Genomic DNA, 22544 nt, shown 5'->3' with positions numbered 1-22544 from the left:
ATTCTTTGTATGCTCCTTATTTCTTGCCTTTGTGTCTTGGACATAATCATCTTCATCTGGATCCGTCCATTCTGTTGCCCATTTGAGATAGGCATCTCAGCCCATGAACTGACCACTTGTGTGACAGAATGCTATGTGTGAAAGACAATGTGCTGTCTGGACGTCTATTTCAATAGCTATGAAGATCTTAGACTTCCCCCTGCTATAAGGCAGGAATGTGTTATGCTCACCTGGTTCCCACAGGGGCGTCGATCGGACCCGGACAGCTGCGGTCTCCACCAACGTAATGCGTAGTGAAGAGGTGACAGTCTGGACTGGCCCGTCTAATCTTGTCTGCTGGACTCGTAGAAGTATTCTCCTTATGTTTTTAAATGATGAGCTCTCCATCCTGCATGGCATGCAAGGGCGCGTAGATACCAGTTACTTCACTGGGTTGAAGGTACTGGAGAAGTTCCAGAGGAATATTGACTCCAGTGTCTATAAAGTTCAAAGAGTTCAATATGTCCGACGTTCACTCTTGTTCCATTCCCTCGTTAGGTTGCAGCTGGGTCCAAAAGAATATTGCCTGGAGGCAGCTGATGGCGTTCAGGTAAGAGTCTGTATTACCAAACACTGTCCGGTAAAAGTTGCATGAGTTTAACTTGCTGTTTTCTCTCCCTTTATAGGTGCGGCATAGGAAGATGCGGCGAATTAAAGAATAATACCTCTGGTGGTAAAGCAGGTAAGCCTATGGTGGCAAAGAGATTGTCCTTATTGGTTTTCTCGGCTCACCTCGTTATTCCTTTTGTTTTCCCCCCAGGTGCTGGGTTTCGATGAAGAAAATGATGGAGGCAGCGCCGAGTCGAAAGATGCAGTGGACTGGTGAGTATAACGCGGCGCTGCTGCTGGCGAAGCGACGCGTGCTGAAATAATGTTCTTTCCAGGCTCGGAGATGTGCTGGGTCCGGAATCAGGTAAGGAATCAAATAATGTCTGTGATCTAACCTCTTCTCCTTTCTTTGCCTTTTGTCTAGGAGCTCTGGATTCGAGGCAGGCGTGGCAGAAGACTGGATGCTGACTTGCAGACACGGTGAGCGTCACGCTGCTGGATGCAGAATAACGCAAAGCATGGGCTGCTGTTCGGGCGTGGTTTAAATAGCCTGCAAAGTAGTCCCAGGTAAGAAGTTCCCCAGAACCACACCCGAGTAAAAAATAGTCCCTGTAATAAAATAGTCCCATCCAGGCCTCACGTTGGTTTGGACTCATTTGCAGCATGGTCTGCATAAGGTAAGTAAAGTCTATGAGCCTGGTGCCTATGGCGCCAGGACTGATTTCTATGATGAGCCTGGCGCCTAAGGCGCCAGGACTGAATCCAAACAGCCCCCAGCCGGGGCTGTTGGGGTTTTAATGAGTATCTGGATGCCTGCTCCCGGGGCTGATGGACTCGATCCGGATGACCAGGGGTAGGCATCATGACAGCACTCTCCCCCTAAGGCCCCTCCTAAAGTTGTTCTTCCCCTTGGCCCTGGCTTGTCTGGGAAGTCCCGATGGAATTTTTTCACCAATCGAGGAGCATGAACGTGGTCACTAGGTTCCCATGACCTTTCTTGTGGTCCGTAACCCTTCCAGTCGATTAAATAAAAAAGTCTTGATTTAACCATTTTGGAGTCCAGGAAGTTTTTTTACCTCGAATTCAGGTTCTCCATCTATTAGGATGGGGTCAGGTGGTTTGGTTAATCTTGTCCCGGGTTGAACTGGTTTTAGAAGTGAAACATGAAAGACAGGATGAATCCGCATATTAGAGGATAATTCTAATTTGACGGCCACCGGGTTGATAATGACCTTAATGGTGTAAGGTCCCAAATATCTAGGATTAAAAGTCTGAGTTCCTTTCAGAGGAAGATGTCTTGTAGCCAGCCAAACTGATGGACTCGATCCGGATGCCCGGGGGTAGGAATCATGAAAAAATTTAACATAAAAAGCATTCCTCCTTCGAGGGTCTCCTTCCCACTTCCTTCATACGCTGATACCATATGTTATTCCCAAAATGCGCAGTGCTATCCAGGTAATCATTTAGCTCATGATCATCCTCTCTAGCACTTCTCTTAGATCTTGTTCTTTTCTTATGAGCCTCTATAATCCTCTCATGAAGTATGTCAGCATAGCTCTTCCTTAGTGGACCAAACATAGGAACATTTGTTAGTGGGCTAGGCGTTTTTACATGTCCTACCTATGTAGGTTCAGTCCTAGTCAAACTCTTCCTTTGTCTCTCCTTTTCAAGCCTTTTTCTGGTGCTCAAGAACAATCTCTACAACGCTTTTTGCTAATGAAATAGGTTTGGTAACATTCGTCATAGACCCATGTAATTTTACACCGTCAACCGGAATATGAATGATTACAAAAGGGCTGGGTTGTTTAGTAGTTTCCACATCTGTACCCTTCACTTTTATAGGAGGATTTACAGGAATCTTTACTTTACTTGTGTCTACATAGTAAGCAGTGCGTACTGTAAGTGAGAGTCGTACCACTATGAGCAAAATACAAGTGTAGATTACACACAGATACAACCATTTGCAGCAATAGCTTCTTGCACATAGTGGACGTCTTTCGTGATCGGCCATAACAAAGTTGATATTGATGCTACCCATTTTACTCTTTAAGGAAGGAAAAACAATTTTTAACATCAGGCACTACTTCTGGGAGCTGCTGAGTCGGCTCCAAAAGTGCCCCCGTCAGCTGCAGCCGGCTATACGATGATGAACACAAATTCCCAGTGGATACCACAAATTGGCCTAGTACCAGATGACATGAAGATTTTCTTTCAGCATGAAACAAAAGTTCCTCAATCAGTAGGCTTTTGGTTCTTCTCCCTCGAAAAGTCTCATTCAGTTCTCAGTGTTCCCTCAGAGTACCCATTCACTTATATTATGAAGTCTCTCAATATTTCATTAAGCGCTGCAATGTTTCTCGGATCTCTCAGGTAGGTACTGACATCAGTTTGTCACCCAACAAGATGTGGACATTCCTCAATCAGATAGTAAAACACCAAACTGACCAGTCTATGTGCATTATCCAGTGACAGGGGCATTTGTGTTTTCCCTACTAAACTCACGAAGCTGAAGGATTTGCTCAATGATAGCTGCAAGCAATCTTCTCACAAATGGACCATTCTTAGGATCTTTCAGGAACAGATGAACGATAGTAGTTCTCCCCACAAGCACAGGGTGAGCACGCAAAATGAACAGGAAAACAGCAAGAATAATCTGTGAAACGTTGTCATTGGGCACCACCATAGGCACCTCCGAAAAGAAATTCAGTGAGAAAGTAATTGATGTACTGCTCCCTCTTCCAGTTGTCGAAAAGGAACTCCAATTCTGGCATGCTCTCCTGTATGATCAAGACTTAATCATGTCTCAGTCCAATGTCAACAAACTCCTGTGGCTCAAGAACAAATAGGTTCCCTTAACTCCTTTCTTAGTGACTGAAAAGAGTGTCCCGAAATAAGCCACAGTCTAATACTCTTTGTCTTTATTCAACATCTTCTGTGTCCTTCTTCCTCATGAAAGACCTAGACCGCACGTGCTGTGGTTCTTCCCCTATGCGGTGATGGTGGAGGGGGTTCTCTAGCATAGATCTTCACGTCTCAGAGAAATATCCAAGCACGTTTATCTTTCACTTTAACTGCAGACAGTGTTACGTCCTCTAGTATGAAGGGGCTGTTAAACCGAGGCTTGTGCCACCTTTGAGTAAAGTTGCGGATTAGGACCACATCTCTGGGGTAAAGTTTGGGAAGACAAAACGTATGAACTCCGGTTATTGTAGCATCTCCTTCTGTGTTCTGCACTTCCCCACACCCCTTTCGCTTGAGCTTATCTGAAATGACAGTGATACTTGTAGTCATACACGTAAGGTAATCACGTAGCTCCTTTCCTAACAATTCTGCTGTTGTCTGGGCATCACTTCTAGTTCTAGATGGAGGTGTGAGAGGTGTCCTCATTTGCCTCCCTGTCACTATCTTGTGGGGGGTAAGATAGTGGTCTGAACCCAGCTGATTTCTCAACGCATACAATGCCAGTGGTAGACAATGCAATCATCCTTTCTTCAGGGTCAATTTCTTTATGCTAAGCAACAAGCTTATTTGTTCACAGACTTCATTAGCAAAATGAGGGTCATTATCTGATCTCAATACTTCACATATTCACCATCTAAGAAACACTTCTCGTACCAAACGTTTGGCTGCACAGGTGGCGTCTGGGTGTGTACACAGTCCAGCTTCAATCCACCTTGAGAAAGGACATACCACTACGATCATATTTCTGTATCCATTACAGACTTACAGCATGTCGACATAGTCAATATGCAAATGCTGAAAGGGTCCACTCGGTCTTGGAAGAAATCCTCTAAGTGTGCGCAATGTGTTCCCAGCAGTACACTTTTGACATACGATACAATTTACTACATAAAATACAACATGTTCTACTATATCTGGAACTAAACAATACTCCACAATTGTTGCGGTGAGGTTCTCTCTAGTAACGTGTACAGGGTAGTGTAGCTGGTACAACGCCACCCTTAATAAGGCTACAGGCATCACCGGTTTACCAGTGCTGTCTTGTCGTCACAATGCTTGAGAGGGGTTTAAAGAACACCCTATCCACATCCACAAGTCTTTTTCATCTTGAGGTGCTTCCCCTTGGATCTCTACCAACTGAGTTCTAGACAACTTTTTATAACCGTTAGGTGCACTCATCATCACAATTTGCTTTGCTTCCTCATCTGCTTTTTGATTTCCACGTGAGATCAAATCTGCTCTTTTAGCGTGAGCTGCGCACTTTATGACTGTGATGGCTACTGGAAGTTGTAGTGCTCCAATGTGTTTGTCCAAAAGGCTGTGTGTGGGACTGGAGTGCTGTCCGCTCGAAGGTAGCCTCTCCTTTTCCAACGTTCTAACCCTGCGTGCGCTGTCGACGTCACATAGGCATAGTAACTGTACACGGTTACTTCCTGGTCTGTGTGTCCCTTGAGTGCGATAATCAGCGTCACTAATTCTGCAGCCTGTGCTGAAAAGTGAGACGGTAGCCGTGCACTTGTCATTACTTCAAACTCAATTTAACATTGGGGGTCCTGGGAACTCCTCTGCCAGACATTAGTCCTCGTTACGAGAGCCTTACCCAGATTCTTTAGCTCACTATCTTTCACAGAAGAGAAATATCCAAAAAATATCAATCTTTGTCCTGCCCTGGGGCAGTCCAGCACTCAAATGCTAGGCAATTTTCCTCTTGAACAAGAGTACCAACAGCATCCCCAGACACCTATTCTGCACGACTCCTTGACTTCTGCATGTGCGAGCAAAGTGCCCTGTCATACCACGTGCCCAACATATAGGAGGAGGTCTTCTGATTAGCCCCTACTGCATGCCTTGACTATCGTTCTGTGTGTTTTGAAATCCACCTTGATTATTCTGAAAGTTTCCCTGATTAATTTAGAAGCCTCCTTGATTGTTATGGAAGCCGCTACCTCGAAATCCTCCCCTTCCCTGTGGTGCAAATTCATTATTTCCTTGACCGAACTGCCTTTGGTTATTCACCTGCGGCATGTTTGCTACTTGCTGTCAACCTGACTCATCTCCACTAATCAACATTGTCCCTTCAATGGCACAATTCAATAGTTTTTTCTGCACTAACTTTGCCTCTTCGCCTTTCCTAACATCGTCTTTCTTTTGATTCTTCTCTTGCAAAAGCCTGCAATAATGCACAATGGTCAGCTGTATTTCTGACCATGGCATTGCTTCCATGCCCACTAATTTCTTGAGCTGCTTCTGCACTGCATCTGGCAGCCCTTGGCACAATATATGATAAAATACAGGTATAGATTTCCCCCAAGTTTCACGTGTCTCCAAGGGCCACTGCTCTTGGAAATTCTAAATGTAAACAAGAGGAGCATCCCCTTCCTGCATCTTTCTTGCCATTATAGCTCCCATATCTGACGTGTACGGATACAGTACTCTAAGCGCTTTCCAGACTGCCGCCCTACAGTTATTGAATGGTGCTCTGTCGTGAGCAGTGTTTATCATGGTAACGTTGGAATATCCTGCCCTTGACCATACGTCATCAGCCCTTTCCCAAAGGATGGCAATCAGGAGACCTTTGATGTTGCCTATGGCTAACGTGTTTCCCCCTGTCATTTTCTCTAACTCATGTTTCCATTTCCAAGCGCCAGAAGTTAAACTCAGGAGTTTGCACCTTAAATTATCTTTATCCATCTGCGGCCAAGATATGTACTGCGGCCTTGCCCCTCCCTTCTCTAACAATGGAAACTTTGAAATCTCAAACTCGCATTCATCACACATCGTCTGTCTGTCCATAGCAGGAACAATGGTTCTGCACCACCTTCTACCTGGCAGTGACCTTAGCCTGCTCACATACGGTGGCGAGTCCCCACTCTGAACATGGGATTGCTCTCTAGGTGGATTTAGCCGCATCAATGATTCTGACGTCTGAGATATATGTAGGTCTAAATCCGACCATCTTACTTCCTTATCCATTGAAAAACACCCTCCAGGGCCACATGCGTCACCTCCCTTTTCCCCACAGAAGGTTTCTCTATCTTCATCTGACATATCCTGTCCCCAGCTTGTGTCACTTCTCTCTTCATCGTCTCTATTCAGAGTCATTATATCTAAAGACAGCTCATTGGGCACAAAACTACATGAGGCGCCCTCGTTGTCGTACAGCTGCGTACTCTTTAAGTCGATCATTTTTACCCTTCCCCTGCAGTACTTTTTTAGTGCTCATATCGTGATAGACTTTATCAATTGTGTCCCCAATACTTAGATAGTCAAACTCATCCTCTAGATTTTCTCTAGAGGGATCTGCTGTTGGCTCATGTGCTGGGAAGAACTCTTCTAAATCCTCCCATGCCAATACTGGATTAGGATCCATTACTTCATTTTCCATGCGATCAATGTTGCATGCTTTCTGCCTTTTCTTTCGTTCCTTGCTTCCTCCCTTGCCCTGTCTTCCTCTTTTCTCTTCATGTCTCTTCTCTCATTTGCCTTTCTTATTTCTTCATATTTTTGTCTTTGTATTCTTTTGTCTCTTAATCTCTGTTCCTCCTCTTCCTCTCTCGTTCTTTCTCGCTTTTCTTGTCTTTCTCGTTCTTCGATTGCCCTCTGTTTATTATCATATTTTCATATCATATTTTCTCTGTTCCTCTGCTCTTTCCTGCTTTCTCAGTTGCTCCTCCTGATACAACTGTTCCTGTCTTAGTCTATCCTTTCTTTTCATCCCATCGTCTTTCAACCTTCCCTCTATTTCATTATCCCTTTTGTCTTGCTCATCTCAATCTTCCCTTTGCCTTACTTCCTGAATGCTCTTACCATCGAGTTTGGGCAAAATCTTACCACCCATCCATTTGTTCTGTATAAGCGCTAACTCATCGATATTATCTTATACTTCTTTCCGTCTCTTTATTTCTTGTCCTATATCATTCTAGAGATTGACTTGGTCATTCACTTTTCTCTTTATCGCATCTCTCCTTGTCCCTCGGGACCTTAGAGATTACATCTCTCTCAGTATTTTTCTCTGGGCCCTCGTCGCTGCTTTGCACAGCGACTCGTATGCCGGGTTACTATACCCTGTTGCTGCCTTGGGGTACAGCCCGTCATCTTTCCTACTATTGCCGTCTGCATCAGGCTCGGCGGGTGGAGCAGAAGGCTCCTCACCTCCCTCTTTGCATACATTAAGTATACATTCTACAGGAGGCAGGTCTTCTCTCTCTTCCTGATACATCATCCAGATCTCCAAGCTCGCTAGTCGCTTGTCTAACTTTTTTCCCGTATATGCAGCATGCAAATATGTCGTCATATGCTGCAAAACTGCCTTTGATAGTGATCGCCCTTGTGGCCATGGCATGAACATTTTGTCTGCTATGCCCTTAACCCACTCTGCACTGTACTGTCTGAGCTTGGGTGTGTGCTTGGGTAGCTGTTTGCAGAGATGTGTAAGCGGAATAATATCCTCCATTTTGACACATCACTCTTTCACTGTCAATACTCACCTTTACACTTTGCAAATTTCAAAGTATGTTTCAGAAAAACAGAACAATATGAGCGTGCACCAATCATCGGAGGCTCCAATCCCTCTATCACGTTTTTTACTTTAATCTATGTTTTCACTAAACACCATTAGTGCAATACCAACAAATAAATAATTAATTCACAATTCTTGTGTTCTATTTTTCACGTCTATCAATTCCTCTATTGTTTTTTCACCATACAGTCACATAAAACAAACAGACAAATGAACATACTCAACCGGCTACATATATCTCAGTCTTCTCTTTATGAATGTCTGCCCTCTAAAAATACCCTGATCTGGGATGTGAATCGACCTCCTTAAACTTGTCTTTAAACAAGTTTGTCGCCTACGTCACCCGTAATTAGGACTCTAGGTGTGTTTCCTTCTGTTCCGTTCTTTAAAACGCAGGGAACTAGGGCGTATTCTTTATCGTGGCCTCTCCTTGCGATACCTCCTAATTGCTTGGCCTCTCATCAAGTCAATTTACTTAATGTCAACACTCATCGTTCTCAAGTTACTTTATCCCAACCTACCTCTGTTACCCATTTTTCCATTATCACTTTTTTTCACCCTCTACCCATTCACACTTTTGCCACATCACTCAGTTTTACTCACCATTCGATTTTCAACTTCCGACTCTCGGGATCATCCGCCTCCTCAGTAGCATCTTCAACTTTCCATCAGTTCAGCTTCCTGTAGACGTCGGGAGGGGTTTACACCTAAAAACAAGGGACCCGTCTAACCTGGCTTGCAAGATTTGTGTTACTCTAATATCCGCTATCTACAGGGAGCTTCACGTCCTTTCACCCGAATGGCAGGGGTCGTGCGATATTTCCGGTACCCCAAAGCTTAATTATCTCAATGGATATCTAACCATCATATCTCTGCTACCACGTGAACTGGAGCTTCCAGCCCTTTAAGATGAGGTAGCAATAACCTTGAGATGGATGGGGATGCATAAAGTATTCAAACATCAATAGTCGAAAACAACTCAGGTAGTTGGCAAAAGGATAACTGTTTTAATATTAATTATCTAAAACATGGAGGACAACGGACATCAACAGACATCTCATCGTAAGGACTCTCAATGCATTTAAAAAAAAGTATTCTTTTATAACAATACATTTTCATAGGTGACATTAACCCAAGTATTTCTAACGTCATCCTACGTGGCAAACTATAAAAAGCTAGTGGCAATTGTGATAGGGTCTAAGGGAACATCTAAGTATATGATCTATACTCGTCTAAATGGGTGAAGAAAGGTGATAGGTTTCTTAACATCAGGTGGGGCAACTAAGCCCGCCCCTAAAACACGTCACTATGACGGTCACTAAATACACAATGTCCCATTGGCTACACAAACTATGGGACCCTTAATCATGCAAGACCCTACCATTGGTTGGCTTCTAACCTTAGTCAGTACTTTTCGACCTACATTTAGCAGCACACAGATTGGGGTTCCAGGTGCTGGTGAGCTAGTATTAGCCACAGCTTTCCACCAATTAGCATAATCATTCATCATCACCTCAGTTAGGGCTTTGAACTTGTCCTTGAGAGTGTCTTCTTGCTCTGGAGAATTCAGGGGCGTGAAGGCACGCTCTACCCTCATGCGTAGGTGTAACCATCATGCTCGTCCAACTTCTTCTCTCCATGTGACTGAAGACCACAAATTTGAGCTTCTAGTGTATTAAAATACTATTTTTCTAATAGACCTCTGACGTCATCTTGTTTTTGTCCGTGCCACCTGAATTGGAGCTTCATTCTTTCACATGATTTGTATCCAATGTCTGCTCACCCCAGCCTAATATGGCCTTGGCTTCTTGGCTCATCCAGCCTCACCTTTCTGAGATTCACTTTGTAATTCATTTGTTTTCTAACTGCAACACACTGGAAAAAGAAGCCTTCCTTCTTTAGCCCAGCTCTGTTATAACACGTAGTGGAAACATCCATTCTATACTCATTCCAATGTATATGCACATGTTGGTGCATGCCGTAATCTATTCACTAAAAAGCTAGCCTTAAGAATACTTCATATGCTTGTGTTTCTTTGCATATGTACACGTGTAAAAGGACTTGATATCTTCATATTTTCTGTAGCATAAGTTTCTTCATCTTGATCCCAAGATGTCACTCATATTCGATACTTTCTTGATGCCTTATAGAATATCTGCGTTCTCTAGTCCCTGCATTGCTTTTATGTGCATCAGCTTGGCTCTGTATGACATCACCATTCTTCTTCGTCATTCAGCTGTCCTGTTTCTACTGGGATTTCATTCAAATGGCCATCATACTGTCTCGTATGCAGGTAGGGTTTTCACAATGGGAACCTTGCTTCCAGGATTCTCTTGGTATTGGTATTTTCACTGGTACTGCACGTGTCTCACACTCTGGTTCCCAACACATAGGCAATATGGGTGAGGTGGTTGAGGTGGGGGTACTTAGCTCCTTCTCTACAAGACGGCCCTTGTGGCCTCTTGCCTTCTATTGCCTGTTACTTTGTTTTCCTCAAGTCCTGGTAAGCCCGGACTGTGTCCCTTCCCCTGACTGGCTGTTGGGTGGAAGTTCCATATGTGGTTTTGTGGGGAAGTCCAGGCCATACTGGCTGGAGCCTTCCCAATGACTGTATGTTTTGGGTACACCCTTGGGGTGGGACGTGGGTGAGTGGAGTGTGTGACCAATATACATTTCATGTTATGGGTGTCTTGTTTCTGGTATGTGACACAAAGACTGAGACAGCCCTGCCTGAAACTGGTATGAATGCAGTGTGGAGTGTTGAATGGCTGGGTGCTTTTCCCAATCCATATTCCTTGTTGTGAGTGTTTGGAGGGATAAGAATGGCCTGAATGCAATGTGAGCCTGATTGGCTGCCTGCCTGCATGAATGCCCTTCTGAATGATTAGTTGCCTGAGTGTGACCCAGCCAACTGAATGAGGGACCAAACAGTATATCTGGGGACCTCTTACTGATCGTAATTGTTCAGAAGCTGAAGTCAAAACTTGATGCTTGATCTCGATGCCGAGCCGGAAGAAAACGGTTTATTGCTGTTTCCCTTTGACACAATCTGAAAGCTGTCGGGCCTTCGAGGACTGATCCAAGAGAAGACCTGGCTAGCAGGCCTCTTCCCGAGCTATGAGGGAACTTTGTGCACCAGTTAACCTTCACCAACGCTCCCTGGAAGTCAGTCCTCGAAAGGCTGCCGACCGGAGACAGGGACTGCTGAGGAATCCAAAGCGCAGCAACCGGACACTGAGGCCATCGAAGTCCATCATCGTCGACCAGGGTTCGGGGGATCGCCATAACCGCTGGAGGCCCATCAAAACCGTGTTGTCCAGAAGCGGGGACAACTTGACGCCGATGACCAGAGCCGCAACGATCCATTGCCTAAGAACACTTTGAATCAAGGACTCCCTTGGTCATCACCGTCGACCACTTTGTCCCGCCGGAGAAAGGTAAGATCGCTGATGAACCGAGGAGAATCTGCCGGTGGGTTTCCCGCCACCCGAAGGCCACAAAGACGCCGACGACTTGACGCCCTTGTGGGGCCAAAGTTCTTCATTGACTCTTTGCGGCAACAAACTATCGTCGTCGAGGTGCACCGCATGCCTCGTCTCCGCAGGACGTCCACGACCGATCATCACCGAGCACCGCCAGGACCGAAGCTGCTGCCACGACACCATCAAACTCTTTTCATCAAGAACTCTCGTCACCAAGGTTCACCTTCTTCGAGGACTATCGACAATCCGTGGCTCCTGCCTTAAAGGGAGTTCACTCAAGAAGGATCTGTCGATGACCTATCGAAGAAATCTGCTATACCAGGTACATTGGGGTGGTAGAACAATTATAGAAGGAAATAAGACTGTGCTAAACAATATATGGACTGGGCTTGTCAATATATATTATTTACAGGTTGCCCAGGTGGGGGGCTCCTCACACAGAACTGTGTCTTTGGTAGGGACCCAGTATTCTGCCATTTGTTTAACCAACTTGTTTTCCTCCCAAGTCTATGGTTGATACCTTTTGCTATTGATTTGTATGCCATTTGAAACTGTCAGCAGTTGGTGCATTTTAATGGAGTCAAAAAGTAATTGTGGTACCACATAGAAATTGTACATTTGCCATTATAGAATTGCCTGAGCACAAATTGTGTTATTTTATGTGTATATAACTTGAAACTTATTTATATAAAGAACTGTGTTATGACTAACATAATGTGGTGACATTCTTTTGTGGGGGCTTGGGGACTACGCTGTGCTTAAGAACCAGCCTGCATCACCTCCTGAGAGCTTAAGCCTTGATTGCTTGTCCACGTTTACCAAATAAAGAATCTTGGCTGGTGTCTTCTGTGCTTCGACTCTGCCATATAGAGAGCAGGAGTACAGATACCCCCCTCTAGTCTTTACTGTGTGGATCCAGGATTGGTTCATTAATGTAGGCTTAGCCTGCACCAATCACTGGGGCCCATTTGGCTTTAAAAGGGGGCTGAACCCCTCACTTAGCAGATCAAACAACAACTTTGAAAGGAGTAAGAAGAAGGACTCATTTGGACCCGGGCTGAAGGTACAGTCTACCTTACATCTTCCGCCAGTGAAGGAAGAGCAGGAGTTCCAAGAGGGAAGCAAGTTCCCTCCCCTAAACATCTCCCAGGGAACAGAGGGAGATACCGGACTCAGAGGACCTGTCCAGCAGCTCCAGAACCGGTCCTCAGCCAACACACAACTTGCCGTGCTAGGTTCTACCAGCAAGCTTCCTAGGTGGTAAGTGCCAGAGAGTCTCTGGACAAAGGACAAGGCCTTTGCCGGCAAACACTCTCCTATGCTTGGGGCCGTCCTCATTGAAAGGACGCAACGAACCCAGCGAAGAAGGTAGGAGTGCCACTCAAGCATCAACCAACGTCCATCTTTTAAGGACATTCTCGAGACAGTCGAGCCCTGAAACCGCATCTGGCTGCACCGCTGACTGTTGTCACGCCGCAGTCACCAGAGCAGTCTGAGCCGCCTCGACCAGCGCTCCAGATCTGCCAACCAGCAAAGAGATGATTCTTGACCCTGAGCCTCCGTGTAAGCCAGCCTGAAGCTGTCCGTCCAGCTTCGCTTGCCGAACTGCCTGCCGCCTGATACTGCCAGCTGTCTCCTGCCACAAACTCTGTCTCAGGAGCTGCGAAGCGCCCTTGGAACCGCCTCAATGCTGTCCAGCATCAAGAACTTCTTAAGCAACAGGTACATTGTAGTTCTATCCCCATGGTCCTTCTCTGAAGGCCCCCAGAGACAGTTACGGCCCTTTCCTTTACCCCTTCGTGTGGAAACCAAAAAGCCTTTAACAGCAAGACTGATTACTTTACCAACTACCCTCCTGTCAGTATCCAGAGTGCATCCCTTTCCTTCGTAAAACTGTCTGTCCTCTGTGTTCCTTTAGAGGGTGGGCTGTATTTTGTAGTGTCCTAGAACTGTCTGGTGTAGTAATAATAAAGTTGATATTTGTATACAACCTTGACTGGACAGCCCCTTTTATCATTGGGTAATAATTTTATTTTTGCTGTGTTGCCACTAACCAACGATCCACGACCTTGCAGAGATAAGCCTGCTGTTTCGTCCACATTACCAACAATTGGACAAGGAGGTTTATACTTGACTTGTGTTCCAATCTGTACTGATCCATTTAGGTATACTAGAGGTGTGGGGCTGGTTGATGGTTTAGAAACCGATATTCATCCCTAGACCACTGGTGCCCTGGAAGTGGATTCGTCACAGTCGCACATCACTTCACCATTGGCGTGCGTGGGCTTTGCTGCAGGTCCGGTCCTCCGTTCTTAAAGGATCCGAAGCATGGACGTAGCACAACATGCTACATATGAACGGCCAGCGTCTCCTGCCTCCTGCATTGCACAACACTGCACCCTTGGCCTGTGTGGGCTTTTAGAGACACCTATCAGCCAAAATCTTAAAAGGACTCCAGGTGGGCAGAATGTGGTAGTCGAGCAGGTGAAAAGGCAGGCCTTGGATTGGAGAATGGAATGGTCTTGGTTGAGAAAATGATAAACCTTTGAGATAAATCTCTCATTATGTTTATTTTTAAAGGGACTCTGTAACCACTGTTAGAGTTTAATTTTTAGAGGCCTCGCCCTTTGGCATTAAATGTTTGTCTCATTGAAAAATTAAAGTATGTAGATTTGGCATCATTTATCCATCAATCCTCCAAATAATGATGGTAAGATAGGTTTTAAAATTCATAATTTATGTACTGGAAAATAAACATTAGTTAGCGATCCTAGGACTTGCAAACACAGCAACTAATTAACTTTATACGGCATCGATTTGTGATTAGAAATGTGACTATCTTAATGGTGTACTAATCTAATTTTCCCTTTTCTTTGTCCCTCTAATGCCAATCACATCTAAACAGAGTTAAAAATGCTGCGGTTTCTTTGATATTGACGTATGCCCAGCGACCAATTCACTTTTAACTTAAATAAGTTATGTGTCGCGCATGTGAGATAATCGAAGGACAGAGACACCACCTTATCTCTCACAAAGATGCTGCGCCACAATTTGATTTCAGTATTGAACTGGCGTATTAACAATGTATTTCCACTACCGTGGAAAAGCCCATATGATAGATAACACGTGGGCACATCTCGTGCCTTTTTCAAATCTGGGCATTAGTTTTGTCAAAAACATGCAATACATGCATGTATATTTTCCTTTTTCAGGTCTTTAATCTGCAAAATTCACGGGTTTAATCCCACGTGGAATTTAGTTCTCCTGTCCCTGCGCGTCGAACTAACTAAATTATTATATGGGCTTTTCCACGGGAGTGGCAGTACATCAATTCAATACTGAAATCAATTTGTGCCGCAGCATCTTTGTGAGAGGTAACCCCTATCCTTTACTATGAACACTGTGATGTTGCCTTCTTGTCCATTGCTGGATGAAGCTATAGTAAATGAACCAAATAGGTAAGTGCATAACGTGTTTAATACGCACTTGTCACCAGTAGGGAGGGAAGTGTGAGGAAATATGTGAGTGGTTTATGGCAAACATATCTTTAAAAGGAGAAAAGAGGGCTGAGGTGACACACACTGGGTTCAGTGTCCTAATCCAAACTGTGGACAGCTGTGAAAACATGGCCCTTGAGGTCGAGAAGTTGAGGGGACAAATGGGTGGAGGCTGGTGCTGGGCACCACCAAAGTTGTACATGCAGTCCATTGAACAGTATTAGCTACAGTATGAGCATCGCGCAAGCACTTTGCCGCACACAGCTGTACCTCATTTGGAATATGAAGGTATTTTAAAATGCCACCTAATTATGAGTTGGGATTGTGTGAGATATTTACCACACGAGGTGCCTAGAAAGTACCAAATGGGATAAATAACGGTTGTTTACCGCATGCTACATTTATTATTTACCCGATGCGTTAAATATCCCGTGTAATCCGAATTCTTAATAAGGTAGTATATTTAAAATACCATGTTTTTAACCATACAACATACCCATAATGAGGCAGGGTTTTCTTTTGCAGTGAAGCTTTTGCACCCATTTCATAGCATAGCATCCTCTACTCCACTAAACTTCTCTTTTTTTTCCAATTTCAGAGGAATTCAATTGCGATCCTCCGTGTGCTGCTGATGAGTCCTGCAATCCTGGTGCGAGCGATGCAGTTTGCCAGTGTGATAAAACGTTGTATCAACATGCAAGTAAGTCCCATAAGGTCCTTCCTTCACTTTATTTTGATTTACAAACGTAAGCACCCACACATGTCCAAATAAAACATAACTGAAGTACTGAAGCACACATACCCATAACAAATGAAGTACAAAACGAAAAAGATAATGAGGAGACAAACAACGAGAGCCTCGTGACAAATGACGACATTATTGTTGCAAGTTTGATACCCGAAGTGGATACCTCAATGGCTGAAGACAGATATACACCGAAACTTAAAACACCTGCAAAAGAAAGGGAAGGAAGCCCCTGCCAAAACTCGGTGCTAGAGGAAACATCTGGAAAAAAACCGGACATGGTAACGCTGATGTGTGCAGTTGCAGTGGCTATGGCGCCCTTCACAAAATTGTACGAGGCCATAAATGATTCCTTAAAGGATCACAGCTCCCTACTGACAACTATGCACGCAAAGTTTATGTTCTTGAAGGGTTATGTCACTGCAGCAGAAAAAGAAAAAACAAAGGCCTGCACCGTCCAGCACCGATCAACATCGCCAGAGGAAAACGCAAAACCTTGCACAAATGGAACCAACGAAAGGGGGTCACAAACTATGCACACAGCGCATAATAAGACTCTCTTATCATCGAACGAACTTAAGACCATCGAAACGTCGGAAAAAACGCTAAACACGAACGTTCGGCTTCCGACAAACAAGGCAAATCACCTCCACTCGTCGAGGCGCGACACTCAACAAAAAAGCACTACTGGGGCTCGCCAGGGACAGAAGGATTCCCAAACCAGTTTAAATGAGAAAAAAGATCACACAACGGGCCTTGATCAAGAGTCTCTTTCAACAAAAACTTTAAAATCTACGATAAACAAAGATTTTCCCATCTTCAAGGACTATAGATCGACAAACGCCTCAGCCACTAACAGCGTGAGGCAACTGGTCTTCTGCCTACCGGTGGAGGAAAAAAGTTTTAATGATAGAACGAAGCCTCAGAAAGATGGAATAAGTTCAGAATCAAACTTAAACTGTTCAACGCCAACAAACCAGGTGGCCCAGACTCCAGTGTGTATTGACCTAATAGAGACGTCGGGGTCTTCAAACATCTCTAAATCTACAGAAGACCTTCTGATGGAAGAGGTCCTAGAAAATTTAAACCACCTTTGTGAAAAACCTGAATCTGATCTTGTGGAGTGTCAAACGATAAGAAAAACACCACGGGAACACCAACCAATAGTAATCTCGGACCAAGCCCCAAAAGACATAGGAGATTACTTTTTCGTCACATTAGAAGATCGTTGTAAGAAGCTGACTCGTAAGGCAAACTGGGGCCTGGACAGATTGCCGGATAAGGACGAAAAAAACACAAACCAAAGATTGCAACAGTCAAGCCTCATTAAAGTGTCAAAACCAGATAGTGGCATCGGGGCAAACTCCGTACATAAGGAAATGGGAAAAAGCAAGCAAATAAATGACGGATATAGGAAAAAGGATAGACGGGAATACAGTCAAGAACACGTAAGACCAAACAGAAAGGAAAGAGACCAGGAGGATAGTGGGATCACGTCCAAATCAAAACCTGATGCAAGGAGGGGTGCTCCCGCCTTTAAATTGGAACAAATTGGAAATTGTCGAGAGTATGTAATCCTCAACAGAAGAACGGTAATGGAGCTGCTCCATAGTATCCCTAAATTGAGATCGGTGGAATCAAGAGACCTGTTACTAGTGGAACCAATACACGAAGGTCGTCAAGCAACTGCATACTTATTCATCTCATCATCATCAGTGAAACAGAAGCTACGTGAATCCTCAAAACAGTTAATGAAATTAGGATATGACCTAATCGAAACTGAATCAAACAGAGTTACACACAATCCTGAACGCTGGAAAGCCATCTCCTCCTACCGTAACTCAAGGTCAAGAACAGACTCCTCTAAAGTCTCTAGATCCTGTGAAAAGAAGATGCAAAAACAAGTACTGGGGCAGAAAAACAACATAAAACCCCTACCGCTGGACACAGAGAAGACATTTAGTGTGGATAAGAGAAGTCCTCGGCCAGAAGCCACAAGAAAACCGGAAACATCTCGAACACCTAAAACCTCCGACAAAGGAAGATTGAATGAGTCTATAACGAAATATGAAAGAAATCCAAGAGGTCCACCGATTCAAATCAAAAGAACATGTACGCAGATAGTGGAAACATCGCAAAAAGACGGAAAACACAAAAGAAATAGCAACTCGCTTCCTCAAAGCTCTACGACGACTCAACACGAGGAACAAACATCAAACGAGCCAAACTAGGCTCGTGGAATACCCGTGGATTTAAGCACCTTACAGCACAGAGTGATGTTGAATTGCCTTCCTTCGATATCCTGTGTCTACAGGAGACCTGGCTAACTACAAAGCCCACCCTAGACGGATATGACATAGCCTTTGAAACAGCAAAAAAGGGACCAAAGGGGAGACCCTACTCGGGGTTGTTAATCGCAATCAGAAATGGAAAAGGAATGGAACTACTAAACATCCTAACGTCATCATTACTCATGATCTCAGTACAGATAAAATGGAACTACTGGAACACCATAACGGCCAAATCAGTGATAACATCCCTGATTATCATAAACTTGTACTGGAATCCGGATGCCATTTCGGACAAAGACTTTCTGGACTCAGTAGAAAAAGAAATCGATAAGGCTTACATTGAATACTCTGAGGTCCATCTGCTTATCTGCGGAGATTTAAACGCCGTATGTGCTAAGAAACTGTCAGGCAAGGCGAGAACAAAGGCTGAACTGAGAGGTGAAAAATGGACAGCTTTGATGAAATCAAAAAATCTTGAAAACGTGGCCACGTCAATTCACACGATAAACCTGCCTCCAACATGGGAAGGTAGAAATGCTACGGCCACAATTGATTACATCTACGCTTCCTCCACACTTTTGCCTATCATCGCTTCCTTTGACATTCAAAAAACTAAGGCGAGTGATCACAATCTGCTATCCCTAACTTGGCCAGTCACTGTAACCGAAAAAACAATGTGCGCTCTAAAGCTCAAAACGAATCCTAAAGGAACTCGTCTCGCTCTGAGTCAAAAAAACGTCATCTGCTTAACAACTAACTACATAAAGCGAGACCCGTTGGAAGGTGCCTTTGCACAACTGGATTACAGTGACCTGCTAAACGTCTTCATGAAACCAAAAATTAAAAACAGCACATCAACAAACAAGTCAACACACACGTATGACCAAACGCTGGTCATCAGAAGACGCAAACTTAGAAAGTTAAAGAGAAGATACACGAAATCCGGTTCAAATACTGATAAACAAGATTGGACTTGTGAATTAAAGGCCTACAAGTCCTGGCTGATAGAGCGCCGACATATCATGTATCAAAAGGACTCAGAAGACATGCTACGGTGCGTGTCCTCCAAAAACCCTCGAGATTTCTGGGCTCTGATAAACGCAACTGATCAAATCAACTCAGATGCCCTGATCAATGGCATCTCGGAAACAAAGTGGAAAACCCATTTTGAAAATCTCTTCTTTGACGTCACTGCAAACAACATCATTATCCAGGAACAAAACCAATCTTTGTGGGTGGAGCTCCATGATGTAGAAGATATCCTATACATCTTGAAAAGGTTGAAAAACTCAAGAGCGCCTGGGCCGGACGGCCTGACCAACGTGCACCTAAAAGAACATCCGGAGGTCTGGTCAAAGTTTATAAGTGCAGTCATTCGAAGAGTGACCACAGTGAAAGCTCTACCAAAATCCTGGACTAATGCAGTGATCGTCCCTATCTTCAAGAAGGGGGTGAGAGACGATCCCAGAAATTTTTGACCTATCGCTTTGCTAAATGTGATCGGCAAGGTCTATGGATCTCTACTCCTTAAACACTTCCAAAAATGGGCCGAGAACGCGCCTTGCAACGACCCGTTTCAATCTGGGTTAAAAAAGAATGTAGGAACAACCACCAACATTCTCACGGTTAACATCTTAAAAAGTAAGTCGCTTGCCGGAGGCCCACGAACTTACATGGCTTTCGTCGATCTTAGCCAAGCGTTCGACCAGGTAAATAGATCAAGGCTTTGGGAAAAGCTAAGGACCTGGAAGTGTCCAGAAAGCATACTACAACCACTCATAGCCCTCCACACAGCCACTAGAATCCAAGTGAGGCTTGACCACCAAGGAAAACTCTCTGATGAGATCCCTACAAACCGAGGAGTCAAACAAGGATGCCCGTTGGCCCCGGCGCTCTTCTTGACCTTTATAGGGGACTATAAAGAAGCGGAGCTCACGGTTCGTTCCTTCCCTCCACAAATTGGAAACACGAAAATCTCAAGAATCTTATATGCGGACGATATCATAATAGCAGACCAGACAGCAATAGGGCTGCAAAGACAACTGACAAACTTTGCTGCATATATCGCCGCAAATGGCTTGGAGATAAATAAGCCAAAGACCAAGATTCTGTTCTTTGGCAAAGGAAAAACAAAAAGTGATCTTTTCACATGGACTATGGAAGGAGAATCCATCGAGAAGGTGACAGAATTCAAGTACCTGGGTATCATGGTGGATAACACACCAAAGGAAAACGCCATGCAAAAACATCTTTTGAGAAAAACAAAGAGTTTAATATCTCAAGCAAAAGCAATAGATAAGAAATTTGGGCGTTTTTCGCTTATACCAGTCATAGAATTCTACAAAATGAAGGTTATACCCACACTTGTGTATGGAGTTGAAGCTATGCCTGGCCTCCCAAAAAAAATCTGGCCCATGTTGGAAAGCCAATATTGGATAGAAGTCTTAAACCTACCGAGTTCTACTCCTCTGGTATTGATAAGACGCGAAATGAGCCAGCTTTCGTTGACAGCAGTAGTAGAAAGGAACACCATGATGCTTTTCAGAAAATTACTCCTTGAAAAACGCTCGAAACTACTAGAAGCGATAGATGCAGAAGCTGAAAGTGGTTACTCCGCCGTCCTGACCCAGTGGTACAAGGATCAAGAAGCAAAACTAGACGAAATTAATTGCTCAAAAAAAGATCTGGTGGAAAACCCAATGAAAATTCAAAAGAAATTAAACGAACTTGACTGGGTCAACACCTTGGAGCAAGCAGGTTCTTACAAACTGGTGGCCGACTTACCACTCATGACCTTCAAACTACACGAACTTCAACCCTTTGTGAAAAGATACCCTGATCGTAAATTAAGGAACACTTTTCTAAGAGCTCGTCTGAATTTACTTCATACTAATGAAATTCTCAAGATAAGAGGTCTAACAACAACAAACAAATGCAGATTCTGCACAGACCCAGTGGTGACAGAAACCACAAGACACTTACTCCTAACTTGTCCAGGCGTTGAGTCTATAAGAAATTCTTACCTGAAGACGACGCTAGCAGCGGCTCATATCTTTGACGAAGAGATCTGGTGGGCCAGGCTAATCGGAGGCGGGCGTACTACATGGGTTACTGCAACCGCCAAAATCTTGGACACAATACTCACGACTATAACCAAAGAAGACGTGTAGAGTAAACTGCAAAACTGCAAAACCGAGCTCAAAACCTTTTAAAAACCTTTTAGGTTAAAAGAAAGTATAAAAATAAAAAAAAAAAATAAAAAAAAAATAAAACATAACTGTTTACGACATTAGAAATATTTCATTGGGCATTGAATAAAACTAATCACGCCAGTGTACTTCCGCCATGCAGTACATTTAGTGGTGCAGTATGTGGTAAATAACATACTCAAATTACTGCAGATTTTACACAACGGCCAAATCACAAATGTTCCGAACGTGATAGAAAAAATGTAGAAAATTGCAAGACAAATTAATAAACCCACAATAAAACGCGCAAAGCATTACAAGAATCAATATTACCACAGAAAATAAGATGCATATCCTGCAGAATGTATCTGAAAAACACGATATTGGCGCGAGCGAATGCCTTGAAATTGACCTTCATCACACACGTGGAGATAATGATGACAAGTGTCCGCCATCAGCAGTAAAGGCTGGACCCAACCCCCTACACACTGCATAGCACCGAAGCGCCACTTTCTGGGGCTGCATTTCATAATTGAAGACGAAGGGCAGCTGGAATGGAAGGAGGGAATGTGACTGCTGGTGGCACAGAGGAGGAGAGAGGACCACCGCCCCCATCATCCTTCAGCGTGATTGTGCATCTTGCACATGAAACCATAACAACGGTCATTCATTACACACTGCCTCCCGACGTCCTTCCCCCTCGCCCCCAATTATCGCGTGTGCCCACTGCACCCTGTGGCATGGATGCTGCATCGAATGTCGCATCCCACCTATTCCTTAAGCCTGGACGCGGCAAGGAACACTACAGGCATCATTGTGATGGGGGCGGGCATGGAGAACATGTAGAAAAAGCACATTCTGGTTTTCCCAATTCCGCTAACATGCTTTCCTGCACCATAACAGACCCCTGTGAGGGAGTTCCCATTCCCAAACAGAGTTCGGCTGCACAGTTACCACAACATGCAGGAAATCCCAAAGCTTCTCTGCAGGAGCAGCATTCTGATGCTTTGGAAGAGGCTAGAACCCTGCCTTCTGTCAGTATGTTATGTCCCTGCTAAACCCAGGCTCAGTCCATAGGGATCAATTGTTAGAATGGTGGCCATTAGTGAAATCCACTATTCCTGCTCGCATGCCTGGAAGGCATCTATTTGGATTCTCCCCATTAAGCTGTAACAGGCATTGGAACCCACGTGCAGCCGAGTTATCATGTCTGCCACAGCTTCATGCACTGGATCAGGAGAATCCGAGTGGACCCTGGGGGCCAGTGAGAGGG

At 44.3% G+C, this 22544-nt stretch overlaps 1 protein-coding gene across 1 annotated transcript in view; it reads left to right on the top strand.

Annotated features, from left to right (window-relative positions):
- LOC138503210 (uromodulin-like) overlaps positions 1-22544 on the top strand; it is a 381643-nt gene that overhangs the window by 178686 nt on the left and 180413 nt on the right. Inside the window, exon 4 of the mRNA XM_069622795.1 lies at positions 15646-15747. Within this exon, the coding sequence (XP_069478896.1) occupies positions 15646-15747 (102 nt within the window). The remainder of the gene's footprint in view (positions 1-15645; positions 15748-22544) is intronic.

Source organism: Ambystoma mexicanum, chromosome 11 (assembly GCF_040938575.1).
Source record: "Ambystoma mexicanum isolate Mex_15411 chromosome 11, UKY_AmexF1_1, whole genome shotgun sequence".
NCBI classification, from domain to species: Eukaryota; Metazoa; Chordata; class Amphibia; order Caudata; family Ambystomatidae; genus Ambystoma; species Ambystoma mexicanum.
This window is presented reverse-complemented; position numbering and strand designations above follow the sequence as displayed.